The sequence below is a fragment of the Typopeltis vanoorti genome, chromosome 6 (genome assembly GCF_054136105.1).
Source record: "Typopeltis vanoorti isolate ZY-2024b chromosome 6, IOZ_Tvanoo_1.0, whole genome shotgun sequence".
In the NCBI taxonomy this organism is placed as follows: Eukaryota; Metazoa; Arthropoda; class Arachnida; order Uropygi; family Thelyphonidae; genus Typopeltis; species Typopeltis vanoorti.
Window position 1 is genome coordinate 114,529,579 of NC_143554.1, and position 26,796 is coordinate 114,556,374.

A 26,796-nucleotide genomic window follows, 5' to 3' on the forward strand; every position below is an offset into this window, starting at 1 on the left:
AATATCATTAATATACAAGTTAAACAGTTATGGCCCTAAAACAGACCCCTGAGGCACACCACTAGTGACTTTCCTTTTTCCTGGATATCGCTCCCCCCCCCCATACACAACTTGTTGATGCCTATCAGATAGCCAGTTTCCAATCCAATGCAGTAATCTAATATCCAACCCCATCTGCTCATATATTATTATTATCTTTCTTGTACAAATCCTCTACATACGCTTTCCATTCAATCAGACATTTACCTGAATTACTTTTTACAACTCCTAATCTAGGGATAAACTTCCTTATAACATTATTTATTTTTCTAAACAGATCTCTTGTTCTACCCATGATATTGCTTTCTTCAATTTCCTTGCACCTTTTATTTAGATATTTTCCCTTATCTTTCCTAGCCTGTCTTTGGAAATCTATGCTCAGTTGTCTAACCCTTTTTTTTGTTTCTCTTAAGTATCAAAAGATGAAATTGTCAAAGGATGCGTGTGCTTTGCATTAAAGGAAATTAATGTAATGTCGTTAGTCCCTACATACAAGTAGCCTAATCATGAAGATACTTCATATACAAACTTTGTTTGCTTGCACGTGAATAAAGGATTAAACAAGAATATAATTTCTTGGCATTTTTAATTTAAGTTCTCTCTGTTCATCATGTATTGAACCTTCAGCCTGTCCTCATGGAGAGCATTCCACAGACCTGTCACCAGCTTGATCACTTGTCTCTGAATGCCCTCCACCATCTCCTGATCCCAAGAAACCCAGGTCACCAAATCTGTGCACAGTAGTCCTGATGCATCTGAATCATTGCTTTATAAAGATGGATAACAACCTATCTTTACTTGTTCGTGGTTTATTAATTCAGTTTATTTAATTTTAATTTCAGTCCAATAGTTTTTTACCAATGTACATATGACTATACATGTATGTGTGTTTATATGGATGGAGAGATTCCAATGTAATGCAAGTGCTGTATACTGTTTCTTTTATTCAAATTCTTATTATTGTTCTCTACCTACACTGATGTCTTATGATGCATAAGATGAAATAACTGTATAATAAATTTAATTTTACTATGGTACGCATATGACTCTATAATAATTTTGTGGTATGCTCTCTGAACTTCAACTCTGTTCACCATTACCCCCCCCACACACACACACAAACAAGTCCCTAGCCTCATCAGTTTCCTGCAATTCAGTACCACTGATGTGATACACAGTATGTAACCTTTTCAACTCGAAGTGCTTACATTTTACAATATTAAATTTACAACCATTACCCTTTACTCACAATGCCAGTTTATTTAAATCATCCCGCAAGATATCTACATCTTTATCAACTATTGCCTTCCCCAGTTTTTGTATTATTTAATGCTCCTTTTTATCATTAATATATACAAATTAAAGAGTTGTGGTCCTAATATGGAACCTTGAGGCACTTCACCATATACATCACTCTGGTGTCTCCCCCACCCATCCACGACACCAGCTTCATATCCATTCCCATTTACTCCAAATTTTATAACAATTTTCAATGCAGTATTCTGTCAAATGCCTTTGCAAAATCCAGCAGCATCATGATATAGCCATTTTGCTTATCTAATTCTGCTGGCACTGTATTATAAAATATGAGTAAATTACTATGGCACGATCCACATTTTAAAACCCATGCTCCCCCACCATAGAGCATCATATTCCAATCCACATAATGCTGGATTTTATTTTAATTGACTTTACCAATACTTTAACCACCAAGATGCAAGAAGAATTTGACTATCTTTTGTTTCAGTTAAATAGGAAATAGTGTTTATGTTATCTTACTCCTGTGAATTCAAGAAAGAATTGAAATTATATAGCAAGTAAAGGACCAAAATATCAGATGTTTGTACATATAGGATGCTAAGTGTTTGAAGGTGGCAGTTAAAGGAAAGATTTAAGTTGTGATCTGAAGTATATAATGCTGCTTGCATAGTTATTTTATGTTGTATATATATTATTATTATTCGTGACACCTCCAAGGACTCTGAAGACTCATCGTGGGAGGACACCCACTGTATAACTCTCCATCTCCACCACTACACCAAATCTCTACTACCAATCATCTACATCAACGCCATCCACTACCCACAACCACCACCATAGCTAGTTTTTTTTGTCTGTAAATTGCATATGTTCTGAAGAGCCGATTTGTCTGTATGCGGGATGAAAAAAACAAGTTTCCGGGAGAAAAAAACCTGCTACCTCCGTATGAGATCAGCTAACTCACCTTCAATTGAAAAAGTCCATAATTAAGATTCCTTCCATCATGATGAGAATTATGACAAGAATCGAACCTAAGTCTTTTCTAATCGAAGGGCGCAATGTACCGTCGTTCTTCCAATACATACATATATATATACAGGTAACCCTCGTATACCGCGGATGTTAGGTTCCATAGAAATGACGTGATATAAATCGCGTTATGTGAGATGCAGATTACATAGAAAAAGTAGGGTTATGTTCTGATTTTTTTTTTAATTATATAAACAATGACATATCCCACCAAATATATTTTTATTTAATTCAGGTTCATGTAGCTTAAGAAAACATATAAACTATGACACAAATGCATAGTACAGTATAAACTTATAAAAATTACAAATTGTATGTAAACTTCATTGCACATAATGCATAAATGTATTATGAAAGATAGCCATAACCAGCATACATAAATGTTTTAGGCAAAATAAAATAAAGTGCTATTTTAATCATCATTGCTGTCTTCAAAACTAACATTTCATATGTGTTCTTTATTTACGAGTGGCCGGAAGTCATCATCACTTGAAATCTCTTGGACATCATTTGTATAATTCTCATTGCACACTTCGGCTGGTTTAATTATCAAGAAGTCAGTAATAAGACTTTGCTTACCACTGTGCTTAAGAAAATAATTATTATTTTAAATTGTATGAATTGCGATAACTGCTTCCTTTGAATAGTTTGCAAATTCGAGGGCGATCACTCGAGAATCTTCGTTCAGTTTCGTATATGAACGTACATTGCAAGCCTGCATTCATTGTATTCCCCTGAATTGGCCATTAATATTGAATGGATAAGATGCCCTTTCAATATCCACAAATCTATGGCAAAGGGTCTGTCACCAATAGAAGAACTTTTAGAACTAGCTTCATGGTTTCCTAAAAAATAAATACAATGGGAATACGTTATTTTGGCTACAAATACAGAATGAATTTCCTGAATTAACAGATAAAGCTCTAAGGTTCATTCTTCCATTCCAAGTTCATATCTGTGCGAAGTTGGATTTTCGGCACTTGTAGATATGAAGGCGAAGATGAGGAATCGCATTATAGATGTCGATCCGCATCTGAAATTGAAATGAAAAATTATAGAGTTCAAATTTTGCTGAAATTTTATTTCTCTCCTCTCATTGATAATAAATTATTTAAATTAAGTAAAAATTTACAATATCTTTATAAATTTTGTTCTATTAAAAATAAATCTTTTTTTTTTTTTTTGTTTACATACATCTAACTTCAAATAAAATATACATTTAAAATGAGATATACGTGTTGAAAAGTTATATTGGTCTTTACTAACTATAATTAACAGAACAGATATTTGGATTATAAGACCATAGGTTTAATATATATATATATATATGTGTGTGTGTGTGTGTGTGTGTGTGTGTGTATTTTCAACAAGAGATGGTCTTATAATCCAAATATCTGTTGTGTTAATTATGAGATATACTTATTTATTTTGATAAGGAGTACTTGGTAATAAGGAAAATTTAAGAAGGGGTACACGGATATCTGAAGTTTGAGAAACACTGACATATTGTATATAACTTGCCAGAAAATCAAGTGCTCAGCTTGAGATTAACACACTTATGATTTTCTGGCGAGTTACATACAAAAAAAAAAAAAAAGCATTACATATGTAATGCTTTTTTTTATGTAAAACATTTATTCTTATATTTCGATATAACACGATCTACAAATTGTAGACCGCGTTATATCGAAACTGTGTTGTATAAGTACCGAGTTATACGAGGTTTACCTGTGTATATATATATATATATATATATATATATATATATATATATATACTCAGCAAACCACATTAAGTCTCTTAATGTGGTTTGCTGAGTTAATTAGGAAGATACTATGCATATATGGTATGGGGGGAATTGTATCTATTTACATGTTGGATTTGGGGTTTAGTATCAGGTGTTTTCCTTTTATTTTAAATTAAGAGTTGAACCACTTGGAGTGGAGGGAGTAATTTACTGAGAGAGAAACTCAATAAGGCTTAATACACCAAGAAAAAGAAAGTAAGAAAAATTTGCTAGAGGGCAGAAGGATCTTCACTTTACAATGTTTGTTTGTAACAGAATGATAAGTTGTTTTTGAAAATATTTAGTAATAATTAACTCACTCTTTCTGGGTTATTATTTTTATGGGTGTTTGTTTGATTGTAAGAGTTGTCTGCTTGGTTGTGTGGTTTTTAAAGCTTTTCTTTCTGTTTTACTGTCTTGTACATCACAGCATAAAACAGTGGCAGGTGATTTTTGTGTGGTTTTGTTAATTTGCTGCACCTTATGCAAAATGTATGAACTTTGTAGAATGAAAGATTTTTGGAAGAAGAGTGAAACTAATTAGCAGGTTTATCATAAGTGTTTGGAATACAAATGCCATAAGCGTGAAAAAAGTGAGATGAATGATAGCGGTGAATTGAACGACATAATGCATGAAAATTGTGACCGTAAATAACAAAGTTGATGTTGCATGGTGTAAGAATGAAAGCAAGAATGAAATAATGGAAAAATGAAAAGCACAACCAGATGGTAATTGAAAAGATAGCCATAACCAGCATACATAGAGATCTCCACAGGAAAAAAAAAAAAAAACATGAGACTGAATGGTCGGAGAAACACCTGGCAAATGGTATGACACAGAAGCAAAATAAGATGGGAGATGTAAGGGATGAAAGCATGAGAATAATTATCAAATTTTGTATGGTGATTCATTGATAAGAGAGTGCTTGGATGAAATTGTGTTTCTTGGAACCAGGATTAAGATGTTAGTACTACTGCAGTATATGCGAAATGTATGCATTTTGTTGAATGAGAGATTTATGGAAGGAAAACGAAACTGGAGAGCTTGTTTTTTGTAAGTCTTTCAACAAGAAATTCTAAAAGTATGAAGAGGGTATTAAGAATTATAGCAGTGAGATAAAAGATGAAATGTGTGAAAATGCCGATTGGGTTTATAAGTGGTAACGAGTGACTGTAAGGATGAAATGGTGAAAAATTAAGAGAATAGCCAGATAGTAATGGAAAAGATAGATGACTTGTTCACTATCTTTTCAAGTGCTATTCATGAAGTTTCCACAGAACAAAACATAAGATTTAGTAGTTGTGGAAACTCCTGGTGGATGGAATGATACAGAAGCAAAAGAACGGGAGAGATGCAAAGGAGAGAAAGCAGAATATGGAAGACTGAAATGGTGAGAATGATTATCAAATTTTGTATGGTGATTTATAGATTCATCCTTTATCCAAGTGTAAGGAAACAGTTACACTGAAGTAACTTCAGTTTAACTTTGTAACGTTATTAAATATCTTCACAACATAATAAAGGTCAAAACTTGTCTGGGTAGTGGCCCTTCCCATAATGCATAGCATTATACACGTCAATATGCACCTTGCATTATGAGATACCAAGGCAAGATGGCAGCTCGCTTGTTAGCGTTGTGATTACGATAAGACGATTTCAGTTTTGATTCTAGGTAGCTATCGCGGATTAGGAGTTAAGATTAGGATTATCTGAGTCGTGTAAAGCCTAGTGAATGTAATATCGTTTAGTTTGACGAATAATGTCCGTTGAGTTATATTTTAGATTTGGTAAGTAATTTTGTTCAGAAAACTTTTAAGTGCAAAATTTTGCTACCTATGTTGGAAGATCGATTTGATCTACGGGATATTTACATTGGGCTCTAGGACCCATTTCTCAAACTTTATTCTAACAGAGTTATTACCTCATATCAGACACAGACATGTCAAAACCTTTCAAAAAAGTATATTCGAAGAAGTTTACAGAGAATTTCTAAGATTAGGAAAACTATTGAGCGACAACTGGCCAGGGAAAGTAAAGCTGTTATATACATTCCCCCTTACAGCAGTCACAGGGGATAGGATGGATGATTTAAATGATGGAAGTATGTTGACTGAACCAGAATTAGGACACTCCACGAATATAGAGGATGCTGCATCCCTAGATAATACTCCGCAGTTTTTGGAAACCAACAAAGAATTCCAAACGGTCAAAAAGAAAAGGAAAATCTCCAATACTGCAGATACACTCAAAACAGCGGAGATAGAACCAGATAATGAAATTAAAGAAAGGATACCACCAGCCGTCCTAAGGGCCAAGGAGCACTGGACGTCCATTGCATCCACACTGAAATCTTCAGATATCACCTTCATTAAAGCCACAAACACAGAAGAAGGGATTCGCATACAACCTAAAACGTCATCTGACTACAGAAAAATAACCAAACTTCTAGACAACAACAACAACCTGCCATACCATACTTTTGCACTCAACAGCGAGAAAAATTTAAAAGTAGTATTAAGGGGAGTAATTGGAACATTACAAATAGAAGACCTCACTGCAGACGTCCAATTTAAGGGATTTAGTCAGCAGAATGCGGAGAGCTGATAAAACACCTTATCTCCTAATTCTGGTGGAAATAAGTAAAGAGCAAGAACATATATACAATCTTCAAACCATCTGTGATCTAGTCATAAACGTTGAGGCATTGAAACATAAATCAACTACAACCCAGTATCATATATGCCAGAAGATTGGGCACGCACAACGATGCTGCAAGGCTGAATTTCGTTGAGTGAAATGTGGTGGCAAACACGCATGAAATGGTGTGCAAAAGTGTGCAAACTGCAGAGGACCACACCCTGCAAACTATAGGGCTGTACAGCATTTCCCCAAAACCAAATGATACAACTCAAAACCAGTAAATCTCTTCAAAAACGCATGTCCTCCCATCAAACCATAGTCTCCACAACGGATGGCAGATCGTATGCTGAAGTTACACGATCAACCCTCCAAAAAGACCCAAAACCAAATCAGTCACAGCAAACCAACAAACCTATCCGACCGAACATAACAAGCCACTTAGGTGAAATGCTTGCTGAACTCCGACAAACCAACCCAACTCAATAAGCCAAGGATATCATCTTGAGGCACACACAATCACTCCTTATGGAAATTCTTAATGGATAAGTCTAAATGAAAACCGAAATCGTTGCAAATTGTTTCATGGGACTCAAATGGTTTATCTATCAAATTATAGGTGCTTCAGGAGTTTGAAGCAGAAATCCAAGCAGACATCATCCTCATAAATGAATCACATTTTCGTCAAAGTGACAAAATCAGAATCAACGGTTATAGCACTTACCATACAGATAGATGCTTTAATAGAGGTGAAGGCACTGCTATCTTTGTGAAAAGAAACATAAAACATAATTCAATAGCCGAACCCCAAACAGAACACATGGAAACTACAGGAATAGAAATACATATGGAAAACATAAGCAGCATTACGATATATGCAGCCTACAACCCCCCAAATAAAAAACTCCTTGAATCTGACTTAGAGGTGATACTAATTACAGGCAGAGCAGTGATTATAGCCCGAGATTTTCATGCCAAACATTTAGTCCGGAACAGCAGAAACTCAAATATTAACGGAAGAATATTCAACTCTTACCCCACTTCAAGAAATATAACAGTAATAGGACCCACTGAACCAACACATTATGGAGCAACCGGACGTCCTGATGTACTAAATATAGCCAGAGCCGGCGCTAAGGTCTTTGCCGCCCGTATGCAATTTCTATCTAAGCGCCCCTGTAACGATCCGGGAGTGAAATTTATTTAAGAAATTTCAAATTTTAATTATTTGAAATTTCTTAAATAAATTTTGACAGAACCGCCACACGTTGGTTCGCAAATCTAACGAACTGGGGGTGTTGACTAGGCAGGATAAGCGTTAAAAAACACGAATATTCAATAAAATTCTCAAAAGTTAAAGAAAATTTGACAAAGCCACTTCACTTTAATCGTTAAATATAATGATACAGGGATTATAGCCTTCTCACCTACCCAAATCACTAACAAAATTAAAATGAATTTTAGTTAAAGTTGAAATTTATTTGAACTAAAGTTTAAAAAAATTCTTGCATTTTATAAGTTACTAAATTCTTAGTAACTTGTAAAAATTTTTTAATAATTTTTATAAGTGGAACTATCTTTTAGAAAAATAAAAGAAACTCAAAATAGATGAGAAAATAAGAAAAGAATTGAGAAATAATTAGAACATTTAATATAAGTATTCAAAAAATAACTTCTTTACAGAATAACAGAAAATAAATTAAATTACATAAATATCCTTGAATTTTTTTTTTAATTTTAAGGTTTTTGATTTCATATTCACAAAATTAGAAATAATGGTCTTAACGTCTAATTCCGGAGCCTGTGTAGCTCAGTGGATGTGGCGTTTGCCAACCACCGCGCTTGGCCGCACGAAGGAAGACTTGGTTTCGAGTCTAGTCGGCGACTAGAGGAAATTTTTCTAAGCCTTTTTTCGACCGGTTCCCGAGTTAGTCGATCTCTGGCACGGGCAAGCAGGTTTTTCCTCCCGGAAACTCGGGTTTTTCGTCCTGTAAACTCAAGAAAATCGACCGTAGAACCCACATTATTTCAGACATTAAATATATTGTGTTAGGGTTAGGGACCACGAGATGGCGGCACATTTGAGCCGTCTCTCTTCACTGAATACCGCTTAATTAGTGATAGCTTTGGGCCATCTATCTCTGATTGGTACCAGTGGAGATTGAACTGCCCACTCAGTCTCCAAAAGTTAGATAGGGCTAAATGGCCTCGCCTACTCCCCGTATACGGGGAATAAAAAGGCGTTAGCTGATTTTTTTTTTTTTACGTCTAATTCCGCACATATATCATTTCAATAGCTATTAATTCCAAACTAACAAGCCTTTTTTTATTAAAACATTTTTTTATTAAAACCTACTTAAGAACAAGTATTTACATACTTGTTCTTAAGTAGGTTTTAATCAATTTCGACTTGGAAAAGGAACATTCACTGCTCGCTACACTAACAGTTAAGGTTAATAGTATTCTTAAAGCAATTGAAAAGTTAAGGGAAAGGTAAATTATTGGACGCAATAAAAAGAATATCGAAAGGGCTTTTGAATATTTAAATTATCCTTCCGAAAAATATCCCGGAAAGCACATAACTCGTCATATAGTTCTATTGCATTTACATCTTTATTGTCGAAGTCCTTCAAGAGAAGCTCTAAATCATCACAATTTTTTCGTAAATCTTCGTTATTAATTTGTAGTAATGTATACAAGAAATTGAAATTATCATGATATGTTTTTAGTTGTTCAAACCGCTCTATTAACGAACACATTGCAACGTCTAGAAGTATAAAACACATTCACTCTAAATTTATCTTTTGGCGATTGTGGCGTTTCGTGATGAAGCTCGTAGTCAAATTGTCGTGTCTTCTTTCGTCGTCCAACTTCCGTACCAGTTTTAAATTCTTATTCACCTCTTCAGTCGATTATTTTGCAGTTTTTAGAACTTCTTTAAAATTTGTATCTGACCAATGCTCTTGTAAGTATATTTTAAAGTTTTCGATACATTCTAAAGCAAGTGTAATGTTCATATTTTTGTCTTGAAGCATTTTACTCATAGGGTTTATTCTGTTAAGTAAATCATGCCAGTTATAAGAGAGCTAATAAATTTGTTGTCCTTTATTTTAGCACATAATGTTTGTGCTTCATGCTGAGTTTCTTTATTAAAATTTTCATTATTTAAAATTTCAAAAAGTGCATCGTAAATTTCTCCTAACTGATATCGTAGAGGACGGAGTGCATTAATTTTACTTTCCCATCACGTTTCTGATGGTTGTTTCAATGTTAATTTTTTTACGAACTTTAAAATGATTGCCCAAGGTTTGTAAGAGAATGAAAAGAAATTGTATATTTCTTGAATAATTGCAAAGAAATTAATTGTCTGCATTCACTTTGGCTGCATCGTTAATGATTAAATTTAGAGTATGAGCAGCACATGGCACGTAAAACGCTCGAGGATTTTTGTTCAAAAGCAAATTTTGGAGCCCATATTTTTTCCCTTTCATATTTGCCCCATTATCATACCCTTCACCTCGCATGTCTTCAATAGGAATGTTCCATTTTTTCCAGTTGTTCCATTATTTTCCACATAAACCACGTCCTGTGGAATCGGATATATCTGCAAAACCTAAAAAGTCTTTCCTGATCTTGACAATTCCATTGTCACAGGAAACACAGCGAATAATAATGGTCATTTGTTCTGTTTTACTTGCAACGGGTGTGCAGTCTAAAATTATGGAATAATATTTAGATTTTCGAATTTATAATAAAATGGTGTCCCTGATTGCTTTACTTAAAGTTTCCAATATTTCATTTTGACTGTCTTTACTCAAATAGTACCCTATTGTTTCTTGTAGGACCTTTTCAACATGAGTTTCCATAACGGGATCAAACATGCAAACAGTTCGACTAATTTTTAAAAAATTGCCGTTATTCCTTTCATATAATTTATCAGATGTTCCGCGGAAAGCTAAATTTCGACTACCAAGGAATATTATAATTTCAATCAAGCATTCTAAAACACTCGTCCAATGTTTCTTTTCCATTTTATACACGCTTTGAATCTGGCAATCAATAGTAGTTTTTTTTTTTAATTTTTATCAAGTTCGTTCCATTTAAAGAAATTTTTTATGTGAGTTAAACTAGTCTCATGTCTATGCAAAGTTGTACTCACTTTTCTCCAATCGTTAAAACCTTCTACAAGACTCAATAGGTGATTCCGTTGATTCATTAGGTGCGACAAGTTTTTTGCCTTTTTTTTGTCCCACCTACTGAATCAACTGAATCGCCTACTGAATTTAAAGTTTCAGAATAAATGGCCATGTTCTTGGCACGAGCTCCCATTTTCCATTTTTCTATTATAATACATGTCGCCAAATTTAAGACCATATGTATCTCTGGGATATATTATATTTTTCTTTTGAACAGGCCCCATTTCAATTAAAACAACTCGTAATTTTTTATCAATATTTCCCCATTCATCTGGATCTTCTAAGTTTACAGAGATTAACAATGTGTTAGTTTTGTGGACAACTACAACTAAATCTTGTTGTAGTTGAATAAATCCTAACTATTTTTCACTTAAATCATGTTCAATTATCTTGTTCAATAGTTGCAATAGTACTTTCATGCAAACTGTATGATGTGCACAGTTCTTCAACTCTGATTTCTGATGTATCGAGTTGGTTACAATCTGCATCAGAATATTTTAATATTTTAATCAATTTATTAAGAGCCCCAGTTTGTTTCTTAATATCTGCTTCTTTCGCAGCATGACACTTACGATTTTGTGAGCCGAGTAACTTTTTTTTTTCAATTTTTGATTCCATTTCTATTTTATACCCACAAGAAATTATTAAACAACATGACACAGAGACAAAACAGTAGTCGGCACTGCGCTACTGTCAATAGCCTACTGAGATGCATACCATATGATTGGTTAACTAGCAACAAATGTTTTGTACGAAAATTCGTTTCTGCGCATAAAAACCATCCATCGTTTCACTTTAGATAGACTGCAGTAGACACAACATTCTGCAGGCAAGCATTTAGCCTGCTCTCGCTGCAAAATTGTAAACAGCCGGCTGATCAAAGAGGCGGCAATATACATTTTTTTTTAAATTTTTATTCGGTGTATCCGGCCTTATTTATTTTAATATTGATCATTCTAAGAATTTTTTATTTTTATGATAAAAATTTTTTTCTTAAAAATTAACTGATGAAACGTTCCCTGGCGGCGACGCCCCATCGTAGCGGCGCCTGCATGTACCGCATGCTCTGCATGCCTGCTTCCACCGGCCCTGGATATAGCTATATTAAAAAACAGCGCACAGCTATCAGATACAAGCAATGAACTACTTAAATTCTGATCATAACCACCTCATCATATTACAACTAGGCACCATAAAAAATTTAACGGAAAACACTGTCACATTTATAAATTGGAAACAACTTGGCTCAGCCTTCCAGGAAAACCTTGGTCCAATACCGCATATAACATCTGCCGAAGATATAGAAAAAGCAGTGAAAACTCTTGAAAAACAAGTAATGACAGCTATAACACAGGTAGCAAATATAACCAAATGTGCACCATCAAATAAACTCCCATGATATAAAATGTCTTATCCAAGAGAAAAACAGATTAAGAAGACAATATCAGAGAACAATGGACTCAACAGATAAACAAGCAGTCAATAGAGCAACAAATCAGGTTCGATATGCCCTAAAGGACCATCTTAACCAACTCTGGAATAACAAATTTCACCAATTAAACACAGAGGATCAATCAATATGGAAAATGATGAAATCACTCCGTTCAAAGCGTTTTACATTTCCTTCAATCCAAAGTGAATCTAATGCTGTCTACAATGAGGAAAAGGCTGATGCATTTGCTGACAGCTTAGAAAAACAATACAGCCCCAATTATATCAATACAGATATAAATTTCATAAGTAAAATTCACACCCAAGTGCGTAAAATAACTCAAAATGCCTCACTCCAATCCAATAACAAATCCGTGTCACCAACAGAAATATATGAGATTTTAAGAAAACTAAATAACAAAATGGCTTCGGGTCCAGATGGAATAACAAACAAGGTGCTTAAGTCCTTTCCAGCAAAGGGGTTATGCATCTAGTAGCCATCATTAATGCCATCCTCCGGCTAAATTATTTCTCAGAGCGATGGAAAATTGCCGACGTTTTCCTAATTCCCAAACCTGGAAAAAATACACAGTTTCCTGAAAATTACTGACCACTCAGCCTTCTTTCATGCATAGGTAAATAGCCGAACGTGCTATTCTCCCACGGATTCAAGAGGCAACAGATATCAACCATGTCATTCAAGATGAACAATTCGGCTTTAGGAAATATCACTCCACGACGCTACAAATTTAGAGTTATCGAACATATAACCCAAGGGTATGAATGGCACCAACACTCTGGCGCAGTTTTCTTGGACATCACTCAGGCATTTGTTAGAGTGTGGCATCAAGGACTAATTTTTAAAATAAACGAAGTTGGTATTCCACTACCACTAGTTCTACTTATCAAATCATATTATCTAAGTAACAGAAAATTTAAAATAAAACTCAACGCTATCAGATCCACAGAGGAGAATCACGGCCGGAGTCCCTCAAGGCTCTCTGCTATCTCCACTACTCTTCTCCATATACATGGCAGATCTCCTCAAACTGTCACCAGCTATCACCGCTCTATATGCCGATGACACATTCGTTATAGCCAGATCCCTCCGTCCACACCTGTCCATAATCAAGCTGCAGAGATTAATTGCGATAATCCAAATGGCGTATCACAATTAATCCAAACAAAAGCTTTTCAGTACTTTTCACCAGAAGTAAAGCAGAACCGATTACAAGCATACAAATGTTTGGTAAAATCATCCCTTGGCACAATTCTACCAAATATCTGGGAGTTCATCTTGATAGACATCTAAACTTCAAGTCATTTATGGATAGTGTCGCAACTAAGACAAGTCAGACCATAGCACAGCTATATCCGCTTTTGAATAGGAACAGCTTCCCAAGCATAAGCAACAAAATTCTCCTTTACAAATCGGTAATCAGACCGCGACTAACATACGCTTCTCCAACCTGGGGTCACATGACTAAAAGCAACATCAACAGACTTCAGATAATACAGAATAAATGCCTAAGAATGGCATGTATGGTTCATCAGAAACATCCAGTTACATCAAAAAGCCAATCTTCCAGATATTAAGACCTACATGACAAGCATTGCGGAGAAGTTCGTCACAATCACGGCAGAGCTGGCGCTAGGGTCTTTGGCACCTGCATCAATTTCTATCTAAGCGCCCCTGTAACGATCCGGGAGTGTGTGGTTCTTTTACGATAATAAAAATTTTAATAATTTGAAAATTTTAAATAAATTTTGACGGAACAGCCCCACGTTGGTTCGCTAAATCTAATGAACCGGGGGTGTTGGCTAGGCAGGATAAGCGTTAGAAACCAGAATATTCAAAAAATTCTCAAAAGTTAAAGAAAATTTTGATAAAGCCACTTTACTTTAATCGTTGAACATAATGATACAGGGATTATAGCCTTCTCACACCGAATCGCTAACAAAATTAAAATGAATTTTAATTAAAGTTAAAATTTATTTGAACCGAAGTTTAAAAAATTCTTGCATTTTACATGTTACTAAATTCTTAGTAACTTGTAAAAATTTTTTAATAATTTTTATAAGTGGAACTATCTTTTAGAAAAATAAAACAAACTCAAGATAGATGAGAAAATAAGAAAAGAATTCAGAAATAATTAGAACATTTAATATAAGTATTCAAAAAATAACATCTTTACAGAATAGCAGAAAATAAATTAAATTACATAAATATACTTGAAATTTTTTTTATTAAAATTTTAAGGTTTTTGATTTCATATTTACAAAATTAGAAATAATGGTCTTAAAGTTTAATTCCGCACATATGTCATTTTCAATAGCTATTAACGCCAAACTAACAAGCATTTTTTGTAACATACTTGTTCTTAAGTAGGTTTTAATCAATTTCAACTTGGAAAAGGAACGTTCACCGCTCGCTAACAGGTGAGGTTAATAGTATTCTTAAAGCAATTGAAAAGTTAAGGGAAAGATAAATTATTGGACACAATAAAATTAAGAATATCGAAAGAGCTCTTGAATATTTAAATTATCCTTCCGAAAAATATCCCGGAAAGCACATAACTCGTCATATAGTTCTATTGCATTTATATTTATGTCGCAGTCCTTCAAGAGAATCTCTAAATCGTCACAATTTTTTCGTAAATCTTCGTTATTAATTTGTAGTAATGTATACAAGAAATTGAAATTTTCATAATATGTTTTCAGTTGTTCAAAACGTTCTATTAATGATCACATTGCAACGTCTAGAAGTGTATAACACACATTCACTCAAAATTTATCTTCTGGCGATTGTGGTGTTTCGTCATGAAGCTCGTAGTCATGACGAAACACCACAATCACCAGATTTGTATAAAAATCTGTACAAATTTTATACAAATTTGTATCTGATCGATACTCTTGCAAGAATATTTTTAAGTTTCGATAGATTCTAAAGCCAGTGTAATGTTTATATTTTTGTCTTGAAGCATTTTACTCACAGGGTTTATTCTGTTAAGTAAACATGCCAAATTATAAGAGAACAAATAAATTTGTAGTCCTTCATTTTAGCACATAATTGTTTGTGCTTCATTCTGAGTTTCTTTATTAAAATTTTCATTATTTAAAATTTCAAAAAGTGCATCATAAATTTCTCCTAACTGATATCGTAGAGGGCGGACTGCCCTCTACGATAAATTTAGGGACACAAATACACACGTATTGAACGCGTGTGTTTTTGTGTCCGTTGTAGGGCCTTTTCAACATGAGTTTCGATAACGGGATCAAACATAGCAAACAGTTCGCCTAATTTTAAAAAATTGCCGTTACTCCTTTCATATAATTTATCAGATGATCCGCGAAAAGCTAAATTTCGACTACCAAGGAATTTTATAATTTCAATCAAGCGTTCTAAAACACTCGTCCAATGTTTCTTTTCCATTTCATACATGCTTGGAGTCTGGAAATCAATAGTAGTTTTTTTTTTTTGTTTTTTTTTAATTTTTATATTGTCTATGTAAAGTTGTACTTACATTTCTCCAATCATTATAACCTTATACAAAACTCAGTAGGTGATTCAGTTGATTCAGTAGTTGTGACAAGTTTGCAACAAAAGCAAAAAAAAACAAAATTTAAAGTTTTGGAATAAATGAGCCATGTTCTTGGCAAGAGCTCCCATTTTCCATTTATCTATTATAATACGTGTCGCCAAATTTACGACCATATGTATCTCTGGGATATATTATATTTTTCTTTTGAACAGGCCCCATTTCAATTAAAACAACTCGTAATTTTTTTATCAATATTTCCCCATTCACCTGGATCTTCTAAATTTACAGAGACTAGCAATGTGTTGGTTTCGTTTTCAACAACAACAACTAAATCTTGTTGTAGTTGACTAAATCTAACTATTTTTCACTTAAATCATGTTTAATTATCTTGTTCAATAGTTGCAATAGTACTTTCATGCAAACTGTATGATGTGCACGGTTCTTCAACTCTGATTTCTGATGCATCGAGTTGGTTACAATCTGCATCAGAATATTTTAATATTTTAACCAATTTATTAAGAGCCCCAGTTTGTTTCTTAATATCTGCTTCTTTCCCAGCATGACGCTTGCGATTTTGTGCGCCAAATAACTTTTTTTTTAGATTTTTGATTCAATTTCTATTTTATACCCACAAGAAATTATTACACAACACGACACAGAGACGAAATAATAGTCGGCACTGGGCTACTATCAGTAGCCTACTGAGATGCGTACCATATGACTGGTTAACTAGCAACAAATGTTTTGTACGAAAATTTGTTTCTGTGCATAAAAACCGTTCATCGTTTCCCTTTTGATAGACTGCAGTAGACACAACATTCTGCAGGCAAGCATTTAGCCTGCTCTAGCCGCAAATTGAAAACAACCGCCGGTTCAAAGAGGCGTCAATATACATTTTTTTTTTTTTTTTATTCGGTGTATCCGGCCTTATTTATTTTAATATTGATCATTCTAAGAATTTTTTGTTTTTATGATAAAATTTTTTTTCTTAAAAATTAACTTATGAACCGGTCCCTCGCGGCGGCGCCCCCATCGTAGCGACGCTCGCATGCCCTCTTCCGCTGGCACTGACTATCAGCCCTCAAATTGTTTCCAACATAAAAAACTGAAATCCTACATCGCAAGAGAAAGCTGATACAGCCTCAGTGGTCATAATGAGCGGGTAAATTATCCACAATAATCTCACCCATAATCTAAAATCCAGATGAAGGGATAAAGAGTCAAGGACTCAGTCCATCAACCAATTAAGTTCAAGTTCAACCTTGGTATCTTCCTGTATACCAACTGAGCTATGGAGGCCCGTCCTGAAGGTTCACATTGATCTAATCCTACACTCAGCTATTAGATCATGAAGCTTCGAATTTTTGAGTCTATCCCCTTGATTGAAATCTTCACACAGTGTAAAACTAGAGGAAATTAAATATCGAAATCAAAAGTTAAATACGTTTTAAAAGTGGATCCTTTTTTTCTATTTCGTTTTCATGCTGTTGTATTTTAATTCAAATAGCGCAAATAATTGTAGGTTATCGAAGCATACTGTTTGAAATGAGGTAAGCTGAAATGTATAGTTTAAGCATATAAATTGTGTGGTTGATAAAATTGAATTGAAAAAAAAAAAAAAAAAAACGAAAGAAACAAAAACGAAAAGGACCGAAAGCCGTAATAGGAATTAATCGAAGCTTGAATTAAAATCCAGATTTACCAGAATGTATTGGTCAATAGTATATCATGTTCAAGTGTATTAATATACACTTCTATAATTTACATTACATTAATTTACATTAATAATAATAATAATAATAATAATAATAATAATAATAATAATAATAATAATAATAATAATAATAATAATAATAATAATAATAATAACTCATTAAATACAACCATTCTAATATTTAAGAGTTACACGGGATTGCTTGTTTTGATATTTAGGTGCGTGCAATTTCTTGTTATGAAATGCTAGTTACTTGTAACTCTTCTGAGCAAACAGAATTTTTCAATATCTGCAACTATTCGATTCATAACAATAACTGCTCAAGGTGTTTTTTCGGCATGATCTCCTCTCTAAAGAAAACAAACAAATACAAAGTTGTACCAGCTCAAATTACAAAGATAAATTTAAAATTCAATACAAAATATATCTCTGATTTTGACATCTCGGTTATTGACGTATTCGATTTCGCAATCCACATATTTCAATATTTTTCCAGGTTACTTATTAATAGCAATATTAAAACATTGACACATATTATAAATTAAATATGTATGATTTTAACTTGTTTCTGATATTATTTCATGTCTGAAACAACATTTTCAGAGTAGTTTTGATATTCAACACTAAAAACGTGGCATTCATAGAAAGAATTTTAATCTTTTTTAGATCTTTTTTTTTTTTTCAGTCACAATGCACTAAAATAAGTAAAGTATGTTGTCGAAAATTCTGCGACTCTTCCGATGACAGGTATCGTTGCAACGGTGTGTCTGCCTGTAGTTAAATCTTCTTTTTATGGTGTCCCATTATCTTATTTCCAGTAATAAACCTTCTTTACGCGCTTTCGAGCGGTATTGATATTATTATTATTATTATTATTATTATTATTATTATTATTATTATTATCATCATCATTATTATTATTATTATTATTATTATTATTATTATTATTATTATTATTATTATTATTATTATTACGTGACACCTCCGTGGAGTTCAAGGACTCATCGAGGGAGGGCATCTACTCTACTCTCTGTTTCCACCACTCAATCTACCAACTGCAATTATCATCTTCACCAATGCCAACTGCTGCCTACCACCACCAGTAACATTTTTTCTCTGAAAATTAAAGACAGTCACAAACCTCTGTCCACGGCGGAATTCACACCCACAGCCTTTTGGCTGGAGAGCACGCTAACCACTTGACCAACCAGGTAGGCAGCAATACATTACTGACAATAATTTTGCAATAAAAATCTTAAAAATTACAATTTCCTCACTTTTTCTTCTGAATAATGTTGATTAGTTACTCATTACAGTCAACAATATAAAATGAAATTGCACAAAAACCGGTTACTTTCTGTGAAATTTTCCATTATCAGAACTTCCAAGTGAACAGATTAAATGCATTTACATGCACGGCCTATTTTCTTGCAACTGGGAGCGCACTATTTTAAAGTTAGAAACATTTCATACATTTCCAGGAATTTTGTGTCAAATCCCTACAGTAGGACATGCATTGGAGCAGAATTCGACTCATAATGATAACATAAGAGTTGTAAGAATTTCAAATAATTTTATCAGACCAGAATTGTTTGACTGCATGAAGAGGATAAATTGCTCCAGGAGTTTCGTGATCTGGCATTACTGAAAATCTGATTGATTGCTGAACATTGAATAATGACACTGCTCCTACTGAATAAACTGTGAGGAACTTTTCCTTTCAGCTCACTGACTACCTCGAGAATTTTTCAGTTTAGGAAGACTGTTACAGGTTGTTTTGATTTTTTCGTGAGTTGCGGAGCACTTTAGACTTGGTGCTATTGAAGGTAACTTCCTTCTTGTATACCCACTCTATGATTTTAAAGAGTTATTCGTTGGCCGTTACTTCTAACTGTAGGCCGTCTCGTCCTCGAATCAATATCATCGCAGCATTGTATTTGTAAATGACAAATGTATTTGCTAAAGCTATGCCTTTTGTTTCAGTTGTGAAAGACAGTCTTAACAGCGAGTCGTACTGGATGTTACAGAAACCTGATCCACAGCATTAACCTTGCGGACAGCCTTGTTTGACTTCTTTCGTTACAATTATGGTTTTTAATGTCATAGTTGCTCTTCCGTCTGAAAAATAATTTTTGGTACGGTACAATAAGTTTTTTTTGAACATTTTAAATCTCTTAATTGATTGATTATGGCTGGCCACCACGCAGCATCGAAGGCTCCTTGTACATCGAGTGAGATCAGTAGTATGTCTTTTTTTTTGCTGTAGACCAGAGGTCGGCAACGCAGTGCCGGCCGGCGCCATGGCGCCCCTCAGTGACTTTTTAGTGCCCCATCAGAGAAATTATTGTAATCTGCTTTGGAGCTCGTAGCGCTAATTTTGCAGTGTAGATCGCAGAATATCTGAGACATACATTCATTACTGGTATGTGCTAAAATGCAAGAAAACAGAAAAAAAAACACTTCAAATATGATACATGATGGTACAAATTAAGTGAATTTTGAATCCAACATTATTTCATAGCCGAATATAGAAACTACAAGAGTTTCGTGCAGAATATAATAAGGTGGTGAGAGCGGTCTCATTGATAACTTGATGATGTCAACTACTCAAACTACTTATGATCAGAGGTGTGTCGTCCACTCGGGCGCTCGCATCTGATTTGACAGATACATGCTTTTGTTAACATGAATATTCTTTAACCGTTAAAGAATATTCATGTTAACAATCAGCATGTATCTGTCAGATCAAATGCGAGCGCTTTGCTTTATCAATCATAATGGCAAATGTATTTGTTTATTATGTAATAGTAGTGTGGCTATTTCTAAAAAAAAATAATATAGAAAGACATTTCAAAACCATTCATGCCAATTGTAATTTTAAGTTTAATTATTTAAATCAGGAGGAGGAGTCGGCAACGCAACGGCCACGAATGTCATGGCACCCGCAGTATTGCGTTCTTCATATTAAAAAGGTTGCCGACCACTGTTGTAGAATATCTTCAGTGAACTCTTTAACCTCTATAATTGCGTCTACTGTGCTGGACTGAGATCTAATTCCATATTGATTGCAGCTTAAGAGGTTTCTTAAGTAGACATAGTGCATTATTCGATTTATTAGAAGTTTCTCTAGAGCCTTACCAGCAACGTTTATGAGACTGATTGGTCTGTGTTTGCTAATTTCGTCGGATTCCTGGTTTGATTATGGGTATAATTTTTGAGCGTTCGTTTCCATATTGCAGGAAATCGTACTCTTTTTTTAGGCATTCGTTGCAAACTGTTCTTATGAATTCGGGGAATTCGACAAACGCTCTTAAGAGTATATCGCTGGTTATTCTATCCTCTCCAGGAGTTTTTCTTTGATCCATTCATATTAATACTGACTTGATTTCATTAGTTGCAAATAAGTCGTTTATGCCTGCTTTCATTATTTGTCTCTACGTTTTGTGGATTTCTTCATCTGTTAATTCGTCGTCATCGGGAATAAACTTCTGTATCATAATAACTGCAGTTTCTGCTAAGTTTTTAGTGTAGATGACGTCTTTTTTCTTGATAGTTGATAGTATGGTGTTGTCTTATTCTTGCTTGCTGCTAATTTATGCATGCAATTCCAAGGATTCGATACGGTTAAAACAGTACAGAATTTTTTCTATGATTCTGTTTTCGCGTTTGTAATTTTGGACTGATAGCTGTATTTGGCTTTATAATAGTTCTGTCTTCTGCTCTCTTCAGAGAGCAGAAGACAGAACTCTGAGTGCGTTAACATGTGTTCTTAGGAATCTTAGTTCGTCGTTCCATCAAGGTACTGATTTTTTTCCATCGATGTTTAGCTTCTTGGTTGTTCTGAGTGTTTGGTCGCTGGATTTTATCAGACTTGATGAAAGCGCAGAAGCAAGTTAGTCTATATCGGCATTGTGCTGATGCCCAGATGGCTAGGTTGTTGTCTGGGATGAGTTCTTGTTCGCTGATCCAATTAAAGTGATGTTCTGTGATTTGTCATGAAAATTCTCTTTTTAATGCTTTTACAAAATCGCTAAATTTTTTTTATTATTATTATTTTTTTTTTTTTAAGTACTTGGTGTTATTACGATGGTTTGTGTTTTGTATTCTGTTTTTGCTGCTAATGACGAAACTTAATATGCGATGATCAGAGCAGCTTCCTCTTCCTCGCATTTCCTTCGGAAAAACTCCACGTAAAATAGCATTGTTTGCTATTGTCATGAAGCTGTATGTGTAGGGAATTTGATGTGCTAAGAACTCTTCCAAATTTTTTCCTCTGTTGTTTGTGCTGTCGTTAAAGATCAAAAGTTTTCCTTCTTTTTTTTTAAAAAAAAAAAAAAGATTGTTTCAAGCACTGAAGGAACTTTTAAGTTGTTAGGTTTCGTTTATCTAGATGAGTGGTGGCTTTCACCTCTTCTGAAACTAGCTTCCTTCTTCCTCTCAACATTATAAATAATAATTTGGCAATTCCATGCTTTCAGCGATTATGTGCAGGAATGTATACATATACAGCTCCAGCAAAAAAAAGTTATCCTATCACGGCGAAAAGAAAAACTTCCGAGTGAAGGTGCTTCGGGTAATTTGTCTTGCCTTTTCTCCTCTGCTTGGGCTCACCAAAAAATGCCTAGACGACTCCCTCCTTTTTCTGCCGCCTCCACTAACTCGAATTGCCGCCAACTGTCAACCGGGATTTCTCTCTGGCCTGGAAGCTCTTCTCCGGCGACTGGAACATCTTTCGGCAACTCGAAGCCTGCTCTTAAGAGAACCGGGAAGCTCCTCTCTGGCAACGGGAAGCCTCTTTCTCTCTCTCTCTCTCTCTGGCGACTTCTGGATCCGGGAAGCCCTATATCCTTGGCTTTGTCCCCTTTTATTATGCCTTCTCTGAGACCTCGCACGAAGTGTGTAACCCCCGAAGAATTCGGCATGATTCTTTCATCTTAAGTTTCAAGTTGGGCCTGATCTTTATTCTCTTTTGTGCCTTCTTTTGATTGTAAGTTATCAATCATCGGAAAGTTGTTTGAACCTTTCTGACTGACTTCGGAGGTGTTTACGTGCAGAGATTGTAAGCCTTTCTCATACACACAAAATGTAATAAACAATCTTTTTAATGTCGCCATGTAGATCTATTACATACAGCTCTGGCGAAAAAAATTGCCTTTGTTTTTAACACTCTAACATATTCTTATTAAAGAAGTAGATACAGTTAATTTCCAAAGGGCTATTTACAAAAATATCTAATATAAAATATACAGAGACAAACAAGATTATTTTTTTACAACATTCTTATGGGACTTGACCTAAGTAAAAAATCGATGTAATGTGCTTTGGAATATTTAAGCGACAATCGAGTTTTTACAATATTGATAGGAACAATAGTCTAAAAGTCCAGGTAGTCCAGCAAAAACTACCTGTGACAAAATGAAACTTTAAATTACGAACAATAATTTCTCTTAATTTAACAAAATCGTCTTTCACAGATAGGTGTTTAAAAGATATTAGAAACACATAATTATATTTTAACGCACCTAGGTGCCATACATCAGAGCCACTTACCTTTGATTTTAAACCTTCTATTACATCCTCCTCTGTGTATGGGACACCGACAGGGTCGCATTTCGATATACAGGCTTTTGTCCAGTCAAGTTCTTCGGGTAGGTTTAGCAAATTCAAGACGTCCATTCCGATATCCTTAGAAGTATTCAGCGACGTTTCTGGAGATTTCATTGTATAGTCCTTTGCTTTATTGTCTTTTCCAATAGAAGTGGCCACACTGGATACTGTAGAATTGCAGGGTTGAGTTACACATTTAACTATGGTCGACATTCCTACGGCAATTACGTGCGGGAACACGGCAATCACACTGGTAATCGGCTTAAGCCGAACTAATCCACTTACCGTGGGAAAATAGCTTAGACACACGGAGCACAAAAAAAAAAACATGTCTGCACTGGTCGCTATCCAACTCGTATCTCTCTTTTCCAATTGCGCTACGGAGGCGAAAATTGGAAAAGATCATTCAGTTTCTGTTCACTTTGTTTCGGTTGTGTTGTATATTTTGCAAAGTGGTCACGTGACTTCCATTCCTTCTATTCGGAGCTTTCCTAGCTCGATCGGTAACAATGATGCCCTTTGGTTTGGAGAGATCTGCGTTCGAATAGGAGTTTTTCAAGTGATGTGAATCACTAGTTCTCATACTGCAGTTGTAGTGTTTTTCCATCAGACAAAACAGCTGATGGAAAATTATATAATTAATACTAGTCAGAATTACTAACACGACATACGGGGAAAGTTGTATACCATATGCACTCAACTACTGCTATTACAAATAATGAGAACTGGTAGCCAACTCATTTCCTAAAGTTATGGTTAAACTAGCAACGTTAAACTCTACTCTTTATTGGAGAATAAAAAGAGACGATAGGAAATATATTTTATTTTTCAACAACACTGAAACAGAAATCAACAATACGCCATTATGTAACTCCACATAGTCAGTTGATTTATCGCATTTTCCAGGATGCTATACGTTATCATATCATATTTTATCATAATTATCACTAGAATAAACTTTTCATTCACCGAAGAGTTTCATTTCGAAATGCAAACTGTAAAATTACTTTCTTTTTCAATTTAGTATTCAGGTTTGTTTATAATATTTGCAATTCATTTTTAATATTTTTAATTTAGAATAAATTTTCAATAATAATAAGTTTTTATTGAAGACTAGTTAACTGTTTTTTTCTTCGAAAAAATAAAAAAAGTAAAATTTTAAGTTTGTCGAGTTGGCATGTCATAATTTTAAATTTCGTCGCTTTTACTAACTGTTCATCCAAACATCAGCAATATTTTGTTTGTATAAAGATTTTAATAACCGAAATCTTTTTAGAACTTTTAAAATAAGATAACTAAAAACTTACGTGTTCTTCATCACTTGTTCTTTGACTTTCTCTTTGACAATGCAAAGAATGCACCAAAAGGCTCATAGCATACACATTACGGCCACAATTTGAGCAAGAAAGCACTCTACTATTGCAATTCCACATATGCTTCTGGAAAGATATATATATAAATTTCCATTTAAATTCGTGAAGTCTGTACCTAATATATATATATATATATATATATATATATATATATATATATATATATATATATATATATATATATAATATATATATATATATATATATATATATATATATATATATATATATATATATATATATATATATATATATATATATATATATATATATATATATATATATATATATATATATATATATATATATATATATATATATCTTTGTATGTATATATATATATGTAGTCTTTGATTACTTCTAGTTATTTTGTTATTTCCATAAACAAAACATGATACTTAACCACACTAGCTTATAATTTATTTTTTTATGATATTTGATCACACTGCAAATAAACTCAGGTACCCTGAGTTTATTTGCAGAGATTTGGATATTACGAAAGGAGCAGGAAACACTTCTCTTTGTACAAACCATTTCGTGTTCGCGAATTTGACTTCTTTTGTAAAGTCTGTCACAATACTTGCAGTTGTTATAAAAATTGCCGCATTTTTTCCTGTGTTTCTACAAAGAAATAAAGTTTGTAATCAGTGTTGTTGCCTTTAAGTTTTGTTAAGTTTAATTTTCGATCAATTATAATTTAATTATAATTGATCGAAAAATTGGATAGGTTTCATCTGTCAAGGCGCAAACTTGACTTACTTGCTTGTTTGCTTACTTGCGTTTAATAATGTTTAATTTATACTATAATCAAGGTAAAAAAAGCTTTCAAAAGTCTATTCTAATCAAGAGTATTTGAATAATAAGATAAGATTAATCCTTATCATGTTTGCATTTAACCACTTGTATATGGAAATATGACTTCTGCATTACTTCGGACTTCCAAAGAATTTCGTGCTTTAACCATGCATGTCAGATAAGCTGACAGTGCACATTTAATGCTACATAGGGTTTTATGCGCTTACAAAGGTAATCAGCGTTGTTGCTTTTAAGTTTTGTTAAGTTTAATTCCAGGTCAGTCATAATTTAGTCAGAAAAATGCGATATTTCATCGATAACAGCATCAGAATAATAATTTGTCATAGTTTTGGGAAACAAATTCACGAAGAAAATGAGATGTGAATCACAGTTAAGAAACAATTCATTTAATAACCAAAACAACAAGCAAACTCTTTAGTTTGAGAATTAAATTAGAAAAACAATCCAGGAAGATGTTAGTAAGATTAAAAATCGAATATAAGTTCTTCAAGATGAACGGTTTTATAATTGTCCTGGGAGATTAGAAAAATGTAGAAGGGAGAAGGGGATATAGGCTAAAATCAACTGCATTCTATTTTGTTAGAATTTCAACCGATTACGAATTAAAAGGATGCCATGTTTTTCCACTTTGGTGAAAAATTGGCATCTCTTTATCATGTTTTCTAAATTCATTTCGATTTTATTTGATTTCTTCTTCTTCTTCTTACGAGACTCTTCTAACAGGATCATGATTTGTTTTTGAGGAATTTCAAATACTTGCACGGATCATGGCTGCCAACTTCAATCGTTTGCAGCTTTTTGTATACCAGGTACTAATGATTTCATGCTCACACTCTTGGCATATTGATCAAGTTGAGAAACAATGCACTCCTTGACGAAAAAAAATGAAGTTTTTTTTTGTTCTTTGTTTAATTTCGAAAATCACAATACGTTCAGAAAATTTCAAAGCAAATTTAGTTTTATTTAGGTATGATAAACATATTGAAGAGTAACTTTCAAGTCCATTTTTGACTATACGACGTTTTTATTACGTTCATCTAAAGATCACAACCCTAACATTCCATGTTCTTGTGGCCTTTCTTACATAGAATAGACATCTAGAAGTTTGGAAATTAGACAAAAAGTACATATTGGCGGCAACAAAGAAGACAGCTCGGGCCTATCATAACACTGAATGGGATAAGACAGGGGTGGCCAACCTTTTATAGGTCATGCGTCATTTTTTTCATTTTTTTAGTTAAGATGCACCATATAAACTTATACTACTTTTCAGGCCTTTTAAAATATGGTATATGGATATAGTCAACAGTTATGCATAAAATGATTTATTATATATATGGTAATATAGACACTTTTAGCAGTTTT

At 33.9% G+C, this 26,796-nt stretch overlaps 1 protein-coding gene across 1 annotated transcript; it reads right to left on the reverse strand.

The window, feature by feature from the left end:
* Positions 1-2,764: 2,764 nt before the first annotated feature.
* Positions 2,765-23,913, reverse strand: LOC150105830 (uncharacterized). The gene is made up of 2 exons (XM_090393612.1): positions 23,186-23,913; positions 2,765-3,361 (listed from the first exon to the last, which is right to left on the reverse strand). Exons 1-2 carry the CDS (start codon positions 23,570-23,572, stop codon positions 3,278-3,280), a joined length of 471 nt encoding a protein of 156 aa, XP_090249738.1. The 5' UTR covers positions 23,573-23,913; the 3' UTR covers positions 2,765-3,277.
* Between the last annotated feature and the right edge of the window lie 2,883 nt (positions 23,914-26,796).

What these genes read in the sequence shown, in the direction of transcription:
- LOC150105830 (XM_090393612.1), bottom strand. Translation starts at nt 23,572, where the DNA reads ATGTTTTTTTTTTTGTGCTCCGTGTGTCTAAGCTATTTTCCCACGGTA. An exon ending in TAGAAGGTTTAAAATCAAAG is followed by an intron (nt 3,362 to 23,185) that starts GTAAGTGGCTCT and finishes TTTCAATTTCAG; the next exon opens with ATGCGGATCGACATCTATAA.